Source organism: Pleurodeles waltl, chromosome 6, assembly GCF_031143425.1.
Source record: "Pleurodeles waltl isolate 20211129_DDA chromosome 6, aPleWal1.hap1.20221129, whole genome shotgun sequence".
NCBI classification, from domain to species: Eukaryota; Metazoa; Chordata; class Amphibia; order Caudata; family Salamandridae; genus Pleurodeles; species Pleurodeles waltl.
Genome location: NC_090445.1, coordinates 1,623,395,991 through 1,623,418,012, shown reverse-complemented (window position 1 = coordinate 1,623,418,012; position 22,022 = coordinate 1,623,395,991). Strand labels below are relative to the sequence as shown.

The 22,022-nt window shown below is 42.4% G+C and overlaps 1 protein-coding gene across 1 annotated transcript in view; it reads left to right on the top strand.

Annotated features, from left to right (window-relative positions):
* The window catches only part of ASTN2 (astrotactin 2), a 2,164,803-nt gene that overhangs the window by 767,077 nt on the left and 1,375,704 nt on the right, over positions 1-22,022 (top strand). The window contains exon 5 of the mRNA XM_069241522.1: positions 3,053-3,160. Coding sequence (XP_069097623.1) covers positions 3,053-3,160 — 108 coding nt within the window. The remainder of the gene's footprint in view (positions 1-3,052; positions 3,161-22,022) is intronic.

Here is a 22,022-nt window from a genome sequence, read left to right as displayed (position 1 = left end):
GTGTTTGGCTTTGGCTCAGCCCCTGGGCCATGGGATCTCATGCGCCAAAATACAGCTAGACTATCTATCCCAAGCTCAAACGATGTCCAGTCCCTATATCAGTTTTGAAAGACAAGGCCAGATTTATGCTGGCCTTGCGCAGTTCCAACGCCACATTAGCCTCATTTTTTTACACTAATGTGGTGTTGGAAGGGGATAAACGAAGCACCATATTTACAAAGTAGCGCAATACTTTCAGGTGTTCCGGCACTGGGGAGGGCATAACAATGGTGCTAAGGAATCTATGAGATTCCTTTGTGCCATTTTTATTGGAATTTTTTGATGCCTGCTAAGTGCAGGCATTTAAAAGAGGCTCACATTGATTACAATGGGCCTCTGGCTGCTGTGCAGGATCGGCGTCGTAATTTTTTACGCTAATCCTGTGAAGCGGCGGATGAGTGTAAAAAATTATGACGCTAGTCACTCTAACTGCTGCCATCGTGCACCGTATTATAAATACGGTGCTACCCTAGTGGCGTTAGGGGCCGCTAGAAAAGTGGCACTGCACTAGGTACAGCACCACTTTCCATAAATCTGCCCCAAAGAACACCAAACGCATCATAGCTAATTGCACTAAATCCAAAAACATGCTTTCCTGCTTTCGTGTGCGCCTGCAGCCAAACAGACCTGCAATTTGCACAGTTCTCAGCCTTAACCTGCCGGAAGTCAGAGTCCCTTTGTTTCGCTAATCAGAGTAATTTCTTTCCTTGAGATGCTGAAGGGTTCCTTCTTAACTGTCTATTAAATGTGGGGATGTCTGCAATATGAACATTACAATAGACGTTTACCTTTTCTTGTACATTGTTCAAGATAGATATTTTGACATTTAATACATTTATTGAGGCAGAATAAATTATCACGTGATACGTTGGTGCATTGAATATACTGGACTAATTTAGGTAAAAAATAACTGAATGCAAAGCATTGTCTTTTGATGGTTTAGGGACAGAGAACGAGATATTTATTTGGTGGCTGCATAGAACAATGCGTAACTAAGAAAACTGGGCCCAAATCCCAGTTTCATCACTTATCCAAATGGTGTGATCTTGTGAAAATCTCTTTATTCATATTACTTGAGCTTCAAAGCCGACAAAACCTTGAAGAAATTGAGTTCCTGGTCTGTGCCACATTAAAAAAGCACACAAATGACACATCAAACAGTAAAGGCAATGATTAGAATTGACTGCGGGCCGCCATGATCATGGCGGTACACTCTGCTCTAAGAGCAGGCCGCTTGCCTGCAGCCCACCGTGGAAATGCCCGAGTGGCAGAATGGCCAGCCTGACCCTCTTCCGAAAGGTCCGAAGGGTGAGTTTAGCTCGAAGACCTAGGGGGAGGTCACTTCAGTGCTAAGTAATGCTTGCAATACCCATCTGGAATGTAATGAACTTGCATTCACCACGTTCAGGTTCCTCGGTGACTCAAACGAGGGCATCTCCCATCAAGCCTTTCAGAGCAGAGAGTGACTCAAACTATGCACAAGACATTTTATGTACTTCTTGAACTGCTGGATAAATCCCCTGTGTCACTCTATGGTGGGGAGATGTTAGGGCTCCTTATTAGGATGATATCTTCGTTGTATGTGAGACTATCTTTAGCAAAAATATCGTCCGATAGAAATAGAATGCCCTAAATACTGTTACATAACAATGGTCCCATTAAGTGTGGGCCTTCTGTTATTAACTCCAATGGGCGATATTTTTGTCGACCATATTGAACAGACAGCATTTCTGTCAGATGGTACTACCGTTACTGACATTCTGATACAATGCATCCGTCTCATGTTTTTGACCGCAGACGTCTGTGTCAAACTACGGTGTCATGGCTTTGCTTGGCTGTCATCTCAGATCTGTGGTAATCGAGGGTATGGTAGGGTGTGGTCTTATGGCTGACGTAATAGGGTGGCACTGCACGCCATGGCAATGGGCCACTGTGCCAGGCTTTGATCTCATGGCTGATTTAATTCTCAGCTAGACTATGGTCTCATGGCTGTGGTAATGGGGTGTTTTTTATGCTGTAACAATGAGTCATTCTGTCAGACACTGATCTCACGGCTGTAGCAAGAACCTCTGTTAGGCTGTGTCTCATGGCTGTAGTATTGCATCTTTGTTATGTTGTGATTTCATGGCTGGGATATTAAAGCCCTATTAGGCTATGGTTTTTCGTCTGTAGTAACGGGACCCTATTGTCTCATAGCTCTGGTAGTGAGGCTTTGTTTGGCTCTGATCTCATATCTGCGTTAATACCTCTTTGTTAAGTTGTGGTCTCATGGCTGTGATAACGAGGCTCTATTAGGCTGTGGTTTCACATCTGTAGTAATGGTACACTGTGGTAGTATGACTTTCCAAGGCTGTGATCTCATATCTGTGGTAATGCCCATTTGTTAGGTTGTTGTCTCATGGCTGTAGAAATGTCTCTTTGTTAGGATGTGTTCTCGTGGACGTGGAAACAACTCTGAACAGGGCTGTAGTTTCATGACCCTATTGTTTCATAGCTCTGGTGATGGGGCTTTATTAGGCTGTGATCTCATGTTTGTGGTAATACTTATTTGTTATGTTGTGGTCTTATGGCTGCAGTAATGCATATTTGTTAGGTCGTAGTCGCGTGGCTGTGGACTGAGACTCTATAAGGCTGTGGTTTCTTGTCTGTAGTAATGGGACCCTGTGTTCTCTTAGCTCTGGTATTGAGGCTTTGTTACTTCGGTCCTACGGCTGTAGTAATGCCTTCTTTATTAGGTCGTGGTTTGTGGCTGTAGTAACACACTCCGTTACCCTGTGGTATCGTGTCTATAGTAAAGGGGCTCCATGGTTTCATGGACCTGGTGATGAGCTTCCACGTAGCACTCTCTGTGGTCATGCGAAAGATGTGATGTGGCTTTGTGTCAGGGCTTTGTGTCATTGTGGGACCTCAACTGCATTTATTGTGCGAGATACACGGTAAAATTATAAAATTAGGTAATTTAAGCCTAGAAATTGAGCTGTGATGCTCACCATCATCTCTCTCTTCTCTGCAGGTGGCATTGGGTTTGGCCGGCCCGAAGAAGATTCGGGTTCAGAGGCAGACGATGAAACGCAGCTGACATTCTACACAGAGCAGCACAGGAGCAGGAGGCGAAGCAAAGGTAAACACCCCTCACTCTGCAGCCAATCACCGACAAGAGCCGCAAGGCCACTGGTATTTCACAGATGACGTAAGAATCACTCTGATCACACACAGCGCACAGAAAAGCATCAGCGCCCCATGCAGTAACGCGTGACATGAGATCCTGGGTCATCCAGAGAGTGCACCAATGTCACCCTCACTCTTAGCAAGTGGAAACATTGCAAGTAGCCCCAGGCCAGCACATGAGAAAGCCTGATGTGCTGTAGACACATGTGTGCGCTCAGCTAAGCACCGGGGTGTGCCTCCTCGAAGACAGGATATTGTGGTATGGAAATGTGGAGGACAAAGTATGGAAACTGATATAGCGAAAGGTACTATAGGTTTCCATACCCAAATCCACATGAATATAACTTGACAACATATGTTTTCCAGATGCGTAAATGTGGAGTTGAGAGCAATAAATCTAAACTTCCTCTATATGCACTTACCTTTCGATATTTTGGTCCTCGATATTAGTCCACGATCTTCTTACATCATCATATTTCTATGTTCATATTTAGTAGTACAATCAAGCACTGGATGGCAGTAGCAGTCACACCACCACAGCTACAACAGCACCCAGTTCACCTGTACCTAACTTATGACCAGCAATGCAGCCACTGACACACCAGATTAATAAACCAGTCAGTCGCGCGCTTAACATGTTGAACTACCACTCAGGGTGCTTGAACTAGTGATAGAGTCAACAAAGTTGGGGTGACCCAACTGACACATAGAAAGTGAACCATGTTAACCAATTTCCAGTAAGCAACAGCAGTCTCGCGACTAGGCTACTAGGTTTCCACAGTAACAAGACAAGTCACAACCTAGCTGCCTGACAGACCTCATTACTAATGCTAAGCTAATGCTGCTTCTTTCCTCAAGCCTCAGCATCTGGGTTCTCGCCAGTCAGACTAGGCTGAGGGTTTCAAGGGCAGCATCTCATCCTCCTGGCTCAGCCTCTCCTGTGGCAGCAATGCTGAAACAGCCCTGGGCCTGATTTAGACCTGGGTAGATGGGTTACTCCATCACAACAGTGACAGATATCGTGTCTGCTGAAATATAAATCCCATTATATCGTATGGGATGTATTCTTCAGAGGATGGGATATCTGCCACCGATGTGTCTCTGTGTCCAAGCAGAGTGTTTCCCACTAAAATTTCTAGTTCCATCATTGGTGTGTTCCTGCCACTGCATTTACTAAGAACTGGCTTGTGTCGGCCCCTCTGAGAGCAGTACATCCACAGCACTGTTCTAGTTTATTTTGTTTAAAGTGAGGGGTGCATTTGAGTCAGTGGCCTGGGTGGACAGGAAAGCCAAGTCTAAATAAGTGTTTAGGCCTAAACTTTCAACAGAACCGCAGCTGACATCAGCGTCAAATGCTTATTTACAGGCGGGGGCGTTGTTACCCTGCTGTCCACGGTACACATTGCTTCACATCGACTCTTGCCTTTGCCTCGGAGCAGGTCCCATTGAGTGAGCCGAGCACGGATTGCACACATAGACAAACTATGTTATTCTTTTTGTTCCCACTTGCAATCTATTCCTTTTACGCTCAACAACTTCATGCATTTATTCACCATCCTCGTGCCTGGTCTTGTTTTCACACCTTCCCGCTGCTTCCCTCCAAGCATTGGAATTCTTTCACAGCATAATCTCCCCTGTCTCTTGTAGTCACCTGCCTTTTTGATGTTCCTCTGTGCTTCTCTGACTATGCTACTTTCAACCTACTTTGTACAGAAATCCTACTCCTTGGCAGAAATGCTATTTAAATAGAATAACATGAAAATAAAATTGCCATATTTAACTATCTTTATGCTACATACCATTGAACCACTTACTGTACATAATAATGTACAAAAATACAATAAATGTATCTGCAGCCAAAACCTCCATTCTGCTACCCCTCAAACATCCAATGGTAAATACCTATGGGATTTGTAATGTAGCTGAAACCTTGCTACAAGTCAATGGAACATTGTACAAGAGGGGAGTTTATCGTGAAAAAGGGCAATTGCAGGGACTCCTAACCCCCCACACATACACACACTGATGGCACTGAAACGGATGCGGTCATGGATGAGATGTGCAATACAGAGGGAGCTGTTCCTGGTTGACAAGGAAAGGCATTAGTGGGGATGAAGTTGGATGGGCATGAATGGACGTGAATGGACGTGACCTGTAATCCAACATTCTCAGATTTCCCTGTAGGTTTTGGGGCTTTGCAGGATGATGTTTTTTTGCATTAATGAATAAATACTTTCTGCAACGGTGTAATACCTGTTCATGCAGTATTAAAGGTCTGCACTTTTCAAGGTCTCCTACGATGCTCTGGTTACCAAGGGTCTGAATGACCGCTGAAGGTGCACATTTTAGAGGTCCCTGAAATTTTTTGAACTGCTCTTTTGATTCTTTTGTCTTGGATACTAGTATGGCATGCAATAAATGATTAATGGTTATTGTGCCAGTAGAGTCGGATGGTGGTACACTATGGATCTGACACCATTCTGAACACTGGACGTTCTGCTGATGTAAAGATAGGGTTCGGCTAGTCTGCCCTGCTTAGCGCTTCTGATATTGGGTGCATTTAGGACAGGGTGCCACTACGCCGCTCACGGAACTCCGTCTCTGCAAAATTCCACAGAGTTTTAAATCAACTCCATGGAATTCCATGGAGTGGAATGCTGCATAATGGGTGGAGGGTTTCCCCATCTTAGACTCTGAGAGTGAGAGGCAGTATAAGATTGACTGCAGTAAGGAAAGACGAACTGACGAAAAAAGAGTTAAGGGTCCCCCTAGGAACTTTTACACCATTGGTTCCAGTGTGGCTCCCATGCACTCTAGCTAGTCCCAGCCATAAATATGACATCCCCAGGTAACATCCTTAGAACACTTTCTGGACCTGCAAAAGATCTGAAGTGGATTAGACCTGAGGTGCTGTCTATGACCTGAGAGGAGCCCTGAAGGAATGGGCCCGCTCTATCATGTACCAAGGACAAAGAAGTGGACTTCAGGGGTGAGATGACTGGCCTCTTATGTGGCTACATGGACACAACAAGCTGCAAGAGGCCTTTTCCTGGAAATACCCAACAGACAAGTGGCAACTAGACCTGGTGGTAATTTGCTGTTGCCCTGTGACACCCTGATATGTGCCCTTCCATGAGATTCTGGGGGACTTAGAAAGGTATTCCTGTGATTGTTCGGGCATCAGAAGAAAGATTACAAACTATGAAATACTTTCCTCCACAGCCCCAGAGCTCTAGTGAGACCAACAGAAAAAAGTATTCAACCAGCAGTTCCACAGCATTGAATTCAATTTCTGCTTCATCCTGCTCAAGGCTCCCTCCACCTCTGAAAAAAATGACAAACTCCCATTATGCATTGGGTCTTTCAAATCTGTCTGCAAGAATTCGCCAAAGCTCCAGAGCTTCTGCCTCAAGTATCAGGCCTTGGGTTCCACAATAGGGGTGACATTTTAGGTGGCAGCCCACTCAAGGAGGATTTTTCTTCTCCAAAAATGACAAAGTCCCATTTTGCATTGGGATTTGGAAAAAAGTTTGAACTTTTTTAGTTCCAGACTTTCACTCGTATCGATCCATTTGTTGTATCTGACCAGGGATTCATACTGGTCAGCCTCACATTGTGCCTAGGTCCTGGCCTATCGCGTCCATTGGCATTTTGTACTTTTGACACTATTTTCTCTTTCCCCATCTTGGATTTTTGCTGTTTAGGTCTTATTTCACTCATAAAATCATTCTCTTTTCTCTTTATTTTAAAATTGGTTGTGGAGTTTAATTGAGTTTGTGTGACTTTTTCTGTTGTGTATACATTGCGTAAATACTGTACACATTGCATTTGATATAAGCTTGACTGCTTTTTGTCACGTTGCCAGGGTTTTAGTGTAGGTTTACTTTATTCAATTTGTGTGCCATCTAGCAGGTGGTGGCCTTACCCTTTCATGTGGACACGCCCACCCTAAAGAATGATGCATTTTCCTACACAGGGGAAAGAAACGACTGAGTGCTGGAAATCTATGTTTTGTCAATTTCCATATATACTCCTGTGAATTTTTAAAATCCCAGAAACAAACAATTAAAGAAAATCGTAGTATGTGTTGGGACTCTCTCTGACAGTAGCACTGTCCTTATCCAGCATACTACTAAAACATTGCATTTTGAATATTGGCCTACAAAATAATTATACCAAATATCTACTACCACAATATTATGAATGTTAGTATATATAGGTAAATATAGAGTTGCTATTTTTAACTTTCATATATGTATCTTGCTGATATCTTTATCCTCAAGGTACATTGATTAGAAGTTAGGAATAATACATTTATACTTGTGTAGATATACTTGCCGTCATGGAATTGAGGTAGTAGATATTTTGGCAAAATATTTTTGTAGCATGATATTTTCTCCTTTCTACCCATTTATTCCTTGACCTCTCTTTGGTGTTATCATCTTTGGATGAAAAGCAAAGGGCAGTTCCTATCTTCATTTCATGTCTGACAAGCCTTTGGAGACAACCTAGGACTTGTTTCAGGGTTTTGTTTCCGCAGCCATGCAAAGCCTGGCTGGTCTCTAGAACAATCACGCTGAGCGAGAGGGAAGTCTGTCAATACTTGTTCAATAGTTGGTCTAGATTAAGAAATCAATATAGACACCAAGAGGAAGCCAATTTTTAGGGGACTTTCAGGTTTTGTTCTCTTATTTGTTGTCTTGTCCCTGATGATAATTGCAAGTTAAACAGAGCTTTCCCTTAACTTTAAAAGGAAAATGTGACCCTGTATTTATTTAAAAATGAACTCAAGGCCACAGCCACTTTGAAGGAGTCTGAGAGTTACTGACAGCTCGCCATGGACTGGCTGGAGACACCTGGCTCTATTTCTTTTGGTGACTTTGTGAACTCTGACATCTCTGGTAACAAGGGCAGTACTAGGGGGACCCAAGGACAAGCCGGGGCAGCAACTCCAACCCCTTGCTACCAATGTTTGACACCCGTTTCAGCGTCCCTGTATGTGGTAAGCGGAGGACAGCACCCAGCGCTAGGGTGACTGACGCAATCCTCTCAGGCACTGCTTCCGTGTTATGCTGAGCTGTCCTTTGTCAGAGTTAGCTATCCTGGTACACCTGCACCTGGATGGAGTCCAGAGCCTGGAGCTGTCTCTATCGGGGTACATCAGCAGGAGTGAGTCTAAGGCACGGCTTCCATGTTATTCTGAGCTGTCCTTTGTCAGAGTTAGTAATCTTAGTACACCTGGATGGAGTCCAGAGCATGGAGCTGTCTCTATCGGGGTACATCAGCAGGAGTGAGTCTAAGGCACGGCTTCCGTGTAATGCTGAGCTGTCCTTTGTCAGAGTTAGTTATCTTGGTACACCTGGATGGAGTCCAGAGCACGGCGCTGTCTCTATCGGGGTACATCAGCAGGAGTGAGTCTAAGGATCTTCTTATTAGAAAAAAAATCACCGAGGGCCGCTCCAGGATCCTGGGTTCTGTGGCAAGAGGCGGATGTGGTCTTTCATCTGACTGGTGTCTGATACTGCACACAAGTCGTTGGATGTGACTGGATGTGGCATCCCCGTGTTCCTTACGCCACGCAAGAGCACTCTTGTCTGCTGAAGCGTCAAGCACTCACTCTTTCATCTACAAGATGAGAAATGGCTAATGTGCATTCCATCCCTTTCACTGTAGGCCTTGCATTCTTGGAAATAACAGGATTTGTAAAGCAGAGCGCAAGGGAATATGATAGATACCCTCTTGTATCGTAGGCTCTGAAGGTACATTACTTGCAGGGGGCATGACCCTGTGATGGGTGTCCCGCTGTATTCTGTTCCATCGAAGTACATGGTATTACGTACAGAGGGCACCTGGCACTGTGAAGGTGCCTCGCTGTAGTGTATTCCCTTGAAGTACATTACGTACAGGCTGGCACCAGGCGCTGTGATGGGTGCCCCTCTGTATTCTGTTCCATCGAAGTACAGGATATTACGTACAGAAGGCACCTGGAACTGTGGCGGTGCCTCGCTGTACTGTATTCACTTGAGGTACATTACATTAGGTACAGGACGGCAATAGGTGCTGTGATGGGTGTCCCTCTATTCTGTTCCATCGAAGTACATTACATTGCGTACAGGACAGCAATAGGTGCTGTGGTGAGTGCCCCTCTGTATTCTGTTCCATCAAAGTACATTATATTGCATACAGGAGGACACTTGGCACTGATGTGTACCACACTGCATTGTATCCCCTTGAGGTACATTACATACATCAAGGCACCTGGCAGTGTGATGTGTGCCGCGCTATATTGTAGTCTCTAGAGATGACACGAATACATGGTGCAGGGCCATTTTGGCTTTCCAGGACCTGTGCAACAGCCCTTTGCACCACAGCTGATGTCCTTAAGCAACTATGGTACTTTGGCAAGTGCCTAGTTCTAGAACAACTGTAATGGTAAAGACTAATCTATAAAACGCTTATTTAGAACAAACCCTTCTGTGACCATATAAAATATCCTGCATTGTTTTTTTTTTTCAATTCTTTGGTATAAAATAACAGAGCACTGTATTACTAAATATTCAACGTAACTCGTTGCATCATTTCATATTCTATCAATGCTCCATTTCCTGTACTTAGCAATTGGTGCATCAATTATGGTAACACCCTCCTGCTGCTCTGCATGTCATTTTATTTATTCCAATTCCGGAAGTGCTCATAATGTGATGCCACCCATACAAAATTTTCCTGGAACTTGGATTAAATATTATTGCTCTACATTATATAAAGCATGTGATTATTTGCACAGAAAACATAGAAAGATGCATACAGATGTTATTTGTTCTTTGTTTACTGACTATATCATAGTAAAACGAAAATGTTTACATTCACTTGGGGAGGGGTTGCCCCGTAAGTCTGTATGCTATGCTACATTTTTCTTGGCAAAAGTAGGAATAGGTGATAATTCTTGCACCTGCGTAATTCCAACATATTCGGTGTGGGATTTTAACAGGCTCAATACTTGTCCCACACAACAATGGGGCACCCATAGTCGAGGCCAACACGTATAGGCATCTTTAAGCGCCCATACACATGTGGAATCGGCCCTCTCACGGTCCAAATACCAGTTCTGAACAGTAAAGACCTTGTTTATCTAGTTAAAAATGTCATTTCAATGTGGCCATTTAAATGTTGGAATATATGTTCACTTTCTGGAAATTCTTTGAAAGACATCATGCACAATGGTGCTCTTCAAGGTATTTTGCTTCTTATTGGGGTTTCCTTTTATTTGCAAGCATTTCATCGGGTTTATACTCTTTGCTCTCTGTGGGTTTGTATGTGTTTCATCATACCACTCTTTCAAATCTAGTTTCCATCACCACACATCACAGGCTGTCTCCAGTTATGAATGAAAAACAATGGCAAAGGCTTGATGTTTATACTGCATGCTTTTGGCTTTGCCAACACTAGTTTATGAACAGAGGAGCAAGAGCAGATAAAAGCATCTGAAAAATGTATGCCACAGAAAATAAAACTATTATTTTTTTCTCTGCGGCATACATTTGTAAGATCATTTTGATGGCAGTGGCTTTGCATTGCTCCCAGGCTCCCAGCTCACTGTAAAATAGTCCTTCATGGAGGAGGAAGCAAACACTGAATCAGCCAATAGAAAAACGTTAAGAAATAAATACTCGTGTGGTCTGTGCAAAAACATGTTTCCAGAGCAAAAGAAGCCAATGGCTGGGTTTATTAAACCTAAAACAAACAGTAGTCTAAAACATGTTTTTTTAAATCTAGTGCAGAAATTAAATACATAAAGAATAATAAAGACACTCTCTGATCACTCTTCTAAGACTAAGGGCCTGATTACGAGGCTGGTGGTCTTAAGACCGCCAGCCTTGCGGTGGTGGTCAGGAATGCCGCTACTGTGGCGGTCCTACAGCCACATTATGACCCTGGTGGTCAGACCGCTAAGTTCCCACTGTCTCTGCTGGGATCTGTGATCCCGATGGGTTGATGATGGGTGCAGGTCGCAATCAGCCAGGGCTGCGCTGCATGCATCGCCGCCCTGCTGATTATGACCTGGTTCTCCGCCAGCCTTTTCATGGGAGTACAGGTGTAGAGGGCCACGGGGGAACCCCTGCACTGCCCATGCACTTGCTGCCGCCACTTTCCCCCTAGGATGACTGTCAACCTAATGGGAAACTCGTGATGGGTCCAGCGGGAAGGTAGCCAGACTGGCGGCAACCTCCCGGTCAGATGTTCAGCAGACGGGTGTTCCCGTCTGCCAAAATTGGGCCTCATTATGAGGCTGGCGGTCTTGAGACCACCAGCCTCGCAGTGGCGGTCAGGACTGCCGCTGCTGTGGCGGTCTGACTGCCAAATTAAGACTCTGGCGGTCAGACTGCCAGGGTTACACCATCTCTGCCGGAATCTGTGATCCTGCAGCAGGTTGGAATCAGCAAGAGCTGCGCTGCAAGCAGCACCAACCTGCTCATTAGGACCTGGTTCTTCGCCAGCCTTTTTATGGGGGTTTCACTGCCATTAAAATGCTGGCTGAGACCAGGTACAATGGGACACTGGGGCCCCCCTGCACTGCCCATGCACTTGGCAGTTCAGGGGTCCCCCTGTCCAGCACCCTCACAATGTTCACTGTCTGCTGTGCAGAAAGTGAACATTGCAAGAGTGCTGGTGCACCCTGCATGCAACACCATTGCCACCAGCTCATTTGCGAACCGGAGACAATGCTGCAACCACTGTGCCACTAGGCTGACAGGTGGAAACATCTATTTCCACCAGTCAGCTTAGGGAGAAAGTCTTAATGGGTCCGGCGGGGAGGTAGCCAGTGTGGCGGCAACCTCCAGTCGAAAGTTTGGCGGACGGATCTTCCCATCAGTAGAACTCCTAATTAGGCCCAAAGTGTTAATATTAAGAATCATTCAAAGACGATGTTTACATGTTCAAAACTGTCCAAAAATTAAAAAAAATGTATGACTAAGAACTGGACTACTACATAGGAGAATAGAATGTTCCCCCATATGTGCCCTTCCCTTTAAATTATATGCACTTTGACTGAAATGCACTTTATATGAATATGTGACTAATGTCGAGCATTTGTTGTGACAATATCCACTTTAGAGATATTGGATATTATGCAATTGAGGAAATTGTTGTTTTTAATGGCAGTAGGCACTTTTTGTGCTGAACTTTATATATTCCTAAAAAGAAGGAAATCGTATTCGATATTACAATAAGGAATTGCCTATGGAGACATGTTGGGAGACCAAAATCTCGGTAATGACTTTGTAAATATTAGACATTTGCACCTTAGATGTGAGTAGCCCATATGATTGTGGTGCTTCTAAGATGCGAGCAGGAATTTATTGTCCTTTTGAATAACACTAGGTACTTTTTGTGTTGCATTTATATATTCTTAAAAATAAGGAAATCATAATTTATTTATGTTTGTAGATGTACCTTTTAAAAAAAAATGGTATTAAAACAATGATAATATGACTTTTGATGAGTACTAAGGATCATCTATTAGCACTTTAAATGAGATTTACCTATTTATTTAGTTTGAAAACATAAGGAATTCATTTTAAGTGCAATACAATAGTCTAAGTACTGTATTATAATATATGATCATGTAAGGACAATAATAGGAGTCGAAATATAATGGAAGGATAAAGAAGGGTGTTGAATTTCATAAAAATGGAGATTATTCCATGTTAATTTATTTATATATATGATTAATTGATATTAACATAATTGCACTCCAAGTTATCCCCAAAACAATGTGTGAATTTTAAGTACTCATTGAAAGGAAGAAGGTATTCTGGACTGTTATTAATTGGGTATTTAAACCAATCATTAGGAAAATAGAAATCAGGTATTTATACTATGGAATAATTAGTATTGTAGAATATGGAGTGATTTGGAACTATTCTTGATGAAATAACATTGCAAAAGGAAGAAAATGGAGGATACAAATAGACGTTTTTGTATTAAGGTTACAGTTCTAGTGCTCAGAGGGCTAACAATATAGAGCAATAATTTACTAATAAAGGCTACCACTGTTATCTTGATTTAGGCCCAGTGGAAGGCATGAAACCAAAATGCCTAGGACGTATATTTTTAACATTTTTGTTCTTCTTATAATTTTTAAATCCAGTATTTGTTTTAAAAAAAAATTTACGTCTTTGAAACCCTGTTGGGTTGGAGTTTGTTGTGCTGCTGTGTATATATATATATATATATATATATATATATATATATATATATATATATACATACATATGTATATATACATATATTTAGAGAGAGAGAGAGAGAGACAGTCAGTCTCCTCCTTTTCTCTCTTTCTCTCATTTTCTTTATACATGTGGTTTCCCTGGGGGCCGATCGCGACCCCTAGTGAAACCACACGTATAAAAAAATGAACGCTGCCATAGGGGTCAGCCCATGCCAGGAGGGATGACGTGCCATTTTATTTTATTTTTTTACTAAAACAATATTTTTTTTTTACCCTGGGGGGCTGCGATGGCCCCCCGGAGGGAAACCTTTTTTTAAAATTAAAAGTAATGCCCCAGCGGGCGCCCACTTACAAGGGGGCCTACCCCCACAAACAAGATCGCTAGGGTCTTGGGCATCGATTGCAGCCGCTCTGCGAATCACAGCCAGGAAACGGTTCCAGGAAGGCATTGATGGAAAGGGGAGACTCTCAACAAAAGTCAAAGCTTTTCTGCATCTCCCGATGGTATTTAAAAATAAATCCTCCGGTGCCTGCATTGGAGGATTTTTTTAAAGCCCTCCCTGGTGTCAGCCAATGGTCCCGCCCGCTCCAGGGAGGGTGTACGTGTGTCAGCCACTGGCCAACTCCCGCACCTAAGGGGTTAAGAATCTTTCAATGACGATGTTTACATGTTCAAAAATGAAAAGAAAATTGGGAGAAAATAAATATATATTGATTTTTAACAACTGTGGGAACCGCCGTAATTTTTTTTTTAACTCTACAAAAAAAGTGTTTCACAGTGATTCTACAAGGGTTAACGTACTACACAAACATGGCCACCATATTTTCTTTCATCACCAGCTGGAGCTGCCTGAACTTTCCAGTTTGAATAAGACACGCCTCCTCTTCAAGTCCTTACACCTCTTCCCTCAGCAGCATGCCTCCTGCCCATCTAACTCCAGGCACCTTTTTCCTTAGTTAGAGATATTTTAATGCATGGGCAAAGTGTGCAATTGCCCAGGGCACCTACCATTCGGAGGGCCACCATGAAAAGGGATGCTTCTCTCTATCTAGCTCACCTCTGTCTATTTCCATACCCCAGCCTCTCTCCTCTCTGCATAACTCTACCTCTGAGTCTTTCTCTTTGTCCTGAGGCATCAATAGGATTCTTGTGGGCCCGTGAAAGACACAGTTTAACATGATTATGTGAACCTGGATTTAACGTTTGTTTGGTATCACACAGACATCAATTAGCAGAACATGGGCAGTAAAATTAGGAAGAGGGTGGTGCTAAAATATGCTTGCCTGTGGCTTTAAAAATCTATGAGATGTCACTGTCCTTGGGCTCTTCTGCATGTCCTCTGATTCCCGTGTGAGGATTCTTCTCGCCTTGCACACCTGACAGTCACTCAAGATGTGACCCTCTTGTCTTGATTTAATGAATTCTAAATAAAAAAAATCAATGCAAAATAAGAATTCATTAATTCATTACTATGCATCTTTTATCTTGAATATTTGGTTTATTTGAGGTGCTTCCTATAACCTAGATCTTGAGAACAATGATAGTACAACGGCTAGCACAAGTCTTTCTTCAAGGAGAACTGATATGAATTGCAGTCTATCTTGTGCTTTGTAAGGGGACTCTGACACCAAAATAATACAGGTTTTCTCCACTGGCAAATCAAGAAAAGATGTATGTGAATAACACCAGATGCTTTAAGAGGCTCGCTGCCACATGGCACAGTTTGTTCTGTGTGTAAACAGCAGGGATGTGTGCAATGGGGGGCAGAGCTCTTCCACACAGACCCACCACATTTCCTGGTCTGTCACTGGCAGTACATCCGCTGGTTACTTACAGCAGGGGATGTTGACTTCTGTTGAATGCTTATCTGTACTGTTGTCTGCTTGCAAGTAATATAGTTTCAGGTATGCAGGACACGTTTTACTCCTAGGGGGTCCTGCGGTTGCATTATGTAGGCTGAACCAGGAGACGTTTCCCAGCTCCACATTGCTCTTGGATGTTCCCCCTTGTGGTGCATCTTCAAGCTACAGAGCGCCACCGCCACACAGTGAGTGGCAGGTATGAAACTAAAGTACAAACCTGATAGATAGAATCAGAGGCAGGAAAGATAGTACACAAGAGAAGAGATTACACAGGAGGAATCCACATGCAGGAAAACAACAAATGCGGGATAGGAACAATCACAGGTTTAGAGACAAGGAGATAATCATGCAGTGAAACAGAAATTGGTTCATTCTATTGCTCAGGCAGTGTTATTTCCAGTGTGCAATAGATTTTATTACAAAATCTAAATTATTGAAGGGAGCAGCCTGTGTGTTTGAATCTGACAAATAAATATGATGAAAACTTAGTTGCATTATTATTTTGGATGATTCTGCAGATACATCTGACTTCTCTGGCTTGGAAGGCATTTAGCAGTCATTGATGTTTCAAATTCATCAACAGAAAAGAAAGGCAAATCATTATGAACTTTATATTGGGTATAGGTGAAAGTGTAATTATCATGACAGCAGCTCATTGATTTGCAATCTAAAGCGGGCAGCGATTGCGACTCTTGTAGCTGCATCTTAACATCTTTGTATAGAGGATAGGATATGATTTGTTTGTGGCTGGGCTTAAAGCTGATAGGGCTCAGTGCCCCACTGCCCAAGGGATATATTGCTCTAGGAGCCCTAATGGGATTTGTTGGCTATGTATGCAAACTTTGGCTGTGAATCCAGTAAGGATTGTGAGGGTGGAAGAAGCATCCTGTAATTGGCTTATCTACTATTTCAATTAATGTGAAGCCCATACAGTTATATATGAAAAGGCTTTGATCCCATAGTGAGTTTTTACAGTACAAAGTATGAGGTCACACTTCTATATCAATGAAGGACCTCCCACATATGAAAGGACATATGACAGTTCTTGCACTGCTGAGGCATGGGGTCACTTTGTAAGTAACATTAGCTTTAGAGTCTCTCCTGAATCTGCTTCTATTTTAAATGACTCCTATTACGTTTGCCTTTTTTAAGTCGTAAAGGAGCTTCTCTGCATGAGAACCTTTTCTTGGTCTTCATACTATTAAATAATTTCTGGAGAATAAAGTTGTTGACCCTGGTTGTTTCAGCATTTTGCAAAGATTTACTTGATTTTAATTACCAATCTGCTGTATAATCATTGACAATATATAGTTTTTGTTTAAAGTTAATATGCGTCGTTCTCTGTAAGGTTGTTTAATCAATCAATTTATACAACAGTTATAGATGCTTAAATTTGTTGATTATTGGTACAGTATTGGTATTTATTTTCACAAAATGTCTAGAGCAATACTTCCCAGACTTTATAGAACTACAACCCAGTTTTAGTAAGAAAACCTTTTCAATCTACCTAGTGTTAATGGACAGGAGGAGGGTGATTTTTAATGTAGTAAAAGCATCATGTGTCAGCACATTGGCATTTAAAGACAGCACATTTTCCACTGAAATGGCCATTAAGTCTGCACAGACAAAACAGTTTTACTGATCACAGTATATTGCACACAAATGATAATGTGTCGTTTCCTATTAGTAAGTTTGTTTCCATCACAGTTCTGAATTACAAACAAATTGCGCTTCATTTTTGCTTTCCTAACAGCTGAATCTGTACAATTCACTTACAGGTATTTACGTTGTGTTTTTGGTATAAAAAATGGCATCCTTCAGCCTTTTCTTTCACACTTCATGTACTTCAGCAAGATTGTCACACAATTCACTTTACTTTTCTTTCTTTGACTGCAAAAGGGATAAGAGTTTCTAAACACCAGTCCCAATATTTAAAAAACACAATAAGCAGAAGAAAGCATAGCCTGGCATTTGACCTCTGTCTCTGAACCACAGTAAATGTGCCAAGGTAAATGCAGAATTTAGAGGCATCTATAGAATACCTTTTGCTACCCCTGTGGATTTCCTTCAAGATGGAGCATTTTCACAAACACTTAGGGAGAATAGTGTGTTTTTACAGGTGTTAAGCCACAAGGGAAAATAAGTCAACTCAATTCTTCTATGGGAAAATAACACATCTTTAATTGTTCAATATTATAATTACTGTGCACGATAAAGGACAGCTGTGCTAAAGCAAAAATACAGATGTGCTCTTTTGTTTCCCGTCAACACACATTGACTGATTTGGTAATTTTCACAGTAGACTTTTCTGGCAGAGGAGTTGCCAGTTGCAGGATGCAACACAGCTGTGGTGGTTTCTTAGATGTAGAATGACAGTAATAGTAATCCTTCAATAGATAATATATTGACCATATTATATCACTACTGCCTTTCAGAGTACAATAGCCTAATAGCACCCTAATGAGGGCTATACTGGTTGTTAAAGACCCTAAACCCATGCAGCTCAGGCCTATAATGAGGGAGAGGGCTTTTAACAACCAGTATAGCCTGAAGCAGAAAGGTTATAAGGCTACTAAAACATTCCACCCACGGAGGGTAGAATGTTTAAAATTAGAAAGGGAGGAAAAGGAAGACAAACATTGGAATGTTGGAACAGAAGGCTTATAACAGCCATTATAAGCCCAGAACCACTCTATTGTCTTCAATGTAGCTCTCAACATTCCAGTGTTGTCATATATGTTAACATTGTTTTTTAAATCAGGTCATAAGAGTTTTTTGTACAAAAGTACAGTTCAATTCAGTGGAGCGAGGCCGAGGTGGGACAGAGAAGGATGAATACCATTATATATAGATGGGACCAGCTTTTACTCAATGCAGTGGTATTTTCTGATTAATTGGGCCAACTCTGTGACCTTTATCGGTCGATAAGTGCATGAGGAGAAATGTATCCTTCATAGTTTTATAAACGCTGTCAGAGCTGTCCTCTAGGATTATTGTCAAACAGTTACAGTATTAATTCATCCAACACTGTGTTAATATATTCTTCCTCTCCCACCAGTATGTTACACAGGCTCCACTTCTTTAGGAGTTGAGTAAGTCCATGAAGGACCAATCACAGCAGTGGTAAGGTGTCAGTGATCCTCCATTAAAAGTTGTACTTAAATATTTGATGTCATCCTAATAGTAAAGGGGGCGAGTTGCCCCACTTTTCCCAGCGGATGCAATAACTACTGTAATGGCTTTAAATGTGTGTGCCAGTGATTGATATTCCTTAGGTTAGTACATGAGCAGCTCATGGCATAACTTGTGATGGATATTACTTAGGTTAGTATGACCAGCTGATGGCATAACTTGTAAGGCATGTAAAAGTACCCAATACGTACCAAGTCAAGAGGGTAATAAACTAACGAGAAGGGATACTCAAAAAGCAAGAAGGAAAAACACAGGCAAAATGGGCAGTCCTATACATTGTTTTACCTTTTGTAGAAACAAAGAGATTCTGCATCCGTCATAGATATCTCCGCGTGAAGGATGAGATGCCATTTAATTGACTAAGGGTCTAATTTGTGGATGTAGGGCATGACCTTTTGCACTGATGAATTCCAGTTGGGGCTCCATATTTCTGCGGCAACTTCTTTTTTATTTTTTCTTTCTCAGAAACGCACCTCAAACGTGGAGGATGGGATATTTTCTGAAAAATAACACTCAGTGGCATTGACATGTAGGGAGTTTTCTCCCTCCACATTTTCCTCTTCAGGACTGCCATGTTTCTCAAAGGAGACACCAAAACCTAACTAAACCTGGGCGTCCACCACTGTGACTTGGTGAGCCCATAGCAGATGGATCACCCGGTCAATGATTTCAGATGGCAGATCTAAGGCTGCACTTTCGGAAATCCAAAGGTTCCACCTCTAAATAGGGTTGAGGAATTAGGGGGCATATTTATACTCTGTTTGCGCCGAATGTGAGTCAAAAAATTTGACGCACATTCGGCGCAAACCTTGCCCCATATTTAAACTCAGACGCCGACCCCACGGACGTCAAAATTCCACTGTGTGTGTCATTTTTTGGATGCAGGAAACTGCTTTGGGTTAATGGTATGCAAGGTAGGCGTTCCTGCCAAAAAATGACTTTAAGGCCTGTGCGCCTTATTTATACCCCAGCGTCATTTTGACGCACAGGGGGGGGTGGGCCTTAAAAAACGGCACACAGCCTGATCTGCGCAGTTTTTTAACACCTGCGTCAGGGCAGACGTTAAGAGACCTGTGGGCTCGGAAAGAGTCCAGAGGTGCCCTTCCCTGCCCCCAGGGACACCGCCTACCACCCTCGCCCACCCCTGGAGGACGCCCATGGATGGGGTGGACCCATCCCAGGTAAGTACAGGTAAGTTGAGATAAGTATTTTTTATTATTTTTTTAAAGTGGCATGGGGGGGCCTAATTTGGGACCCTCTACATGCCACTGTGCCCAATGACCATGCCCAGGGGACAGAAGTCCCCTGGGCATGGCCATTGGGCAAGGGGGCATGACTCCTGTCTTTGCTAAGACAGGAGTCATGTCAATGGGGCTTGTGCGTCAAAAAATGGCACAAGTCCGGTTTGAGGCATGATTTTTGCCTCAGACCTGACTTGCACCATTTTTTGACGCACAACCCCCATTTTCCCCCCGCCGGCGCTGCCTGGTTTGAGTCATTTTTTTTTACTCAGACCGGTCTGCAGTGCCAGCTAACGTCATTCCTTAAATAAGGCGCGCGCATGGTGCGTAGGAATGGCGTTAGCCGGCGGTAAAAATTTTGACGCACAACTGCGTTGGCGCAGTTGTGGGTCAAAAAGTATAAATATGGCCCTTGGTTTTTATACCGGAACCCCAGCAATCCAAGCAGAGCTTCCACTTCACCGATACCTAAGTAACCTCCTAAATTAGAAAACTGCTGGTTCTTAATTGGTTAATAAAATGCCTGTCGCCCTACAGTTATATGTTCCGAGTTTTTATTTCCCCACCTACATTGCTGCAGTTTCCGGTTTTGTATTTCTGTGACCCGGGAGTCCTTCCTCCCTGTCCCCTTCTCCAACTCTGTACAAGTCCAGCGCCTCATGACCCATAGCTCTGCATTTCTGCTGCCTTCACAGATATCCGGGCCAAATTCCAGGCCCGGGCGCTTTCTCTTTGTGCTTTCTCAGCATTGAATATCCAGATGGATGTGCTATTTACCTAAAAGAGGGAAAATAAAAATACCTAAGCAAGAAGGATGTGGAAATGGGAGCAGGCAGTTTGTATTCTTAGTGCCAGCACCGGTCGATTCTGGGAACAGCTCTCATCGAAGCACTTCTCATTTGATAAATCGATTGGTCCGTGTTACTTTTTCTTATACTCTCTCTTTTGCACTCTCTTTGGGTTATTTCACTGGTTGCTGTAATAATCCGTGGCATTTGCTTCCACCGCCGTGACCAGTCTGTGAAATGTTACATTCCTCAATTTGATTTGCTTTGCAGCGGGCACGTTTAGTCTTGCTGAAAATCTTCGGATATTTTTTCCAGTTCAATTCTGATCTCATTCTATTGCTATTCCCCTTCATTCATCTTTCTCTTACTTATGTCTTCGTTTCCATTTCCTTTTGGCTTCCTTTGCCTTTTACCTTTCTTTTTCAACCGGTGCCTGTGTCTTCCTGCTTCAAAAGTCTTTCACCTGCTTTTCTGTCTTTTGCCTTGCTTCATTTTCCTGTTTTCTTTTCTTTTCTCTTCTGTTGATTATCATGATACTTCGTCTTAAGTTTCCTTCATGTTGCATCTTCCTTTTTATTTACATTATTTCTCTTTTCTTTCTCATTTCTTTGCATTTCTCCTTTTACTGGATTTTTCCACGTCTTTCTCCTTTTATTGTCTTCCTGTGTCCTGTCTTTTGCTTTCCGTCTTCAGATTGTCTTTCTGCTTAGTTTGATATTCTCTTTTCTTTGTCTTCATTATTTCATCTTTCTTCTTTCTTTGTTGTTCTTCTTAGATTAATTTTCTCTATTCTTTGTCTTTCCCTTTCTCTGCCTTTTTTCTTCTCTCTTTCTTTCTCTTTACTTTGATAATACCCTTGCTTTGTATTTTGCCATCCATTGTCATTTGTCTTCCTTAACCTTTCCCTTTCCTTCTATAGATATTTGTTTTTCACTTTCATTATTTTGCATCTTCCTCTGTTGGTCTTTCCTCCTTTTTCTATTTACATTGTCTTACTCCTTTTTCTTTTTCAGTCTTTTCTATTTCTTTATTCTTTTTATTTCATCCTTTGCCTAGCTCTTTTTTTTGTCTTCACCCTTATAGCTTTCACCTTTTCTTCTTTTTATCGTTTACCTTTCGTGTTTTATTTCTCATTCCTGTTTTTATCCTTGCTTCATTGCTGTCCTCTTTCTGCCTTTTTCTCAACACTTTCTTTCTGGTTTCATTTTCATTCTGCTTCATGACTTCATGTTGCTAATTATTTTGATGTTCTCAACAGGGCCAGCCGGGCCCCCCCATCTTGATGCTTGGCCTCCACCTAACGTTCTTGGCAGTGGCCAGTGACAACGAGATTTTTAAAGAAATTATCAGTTCCAGTCAGGCATTTTTCACCTCGGGAGAAACACAGGAGCAGATTTAATAGCCCCTAGTGCCTCCTTGCACCACATTAGTGTAATTTGTTTTTTACGCTAATGTGGCCCTACGAGGCCAAAATCGATGCGCTAAATTTACAAAGGGGTT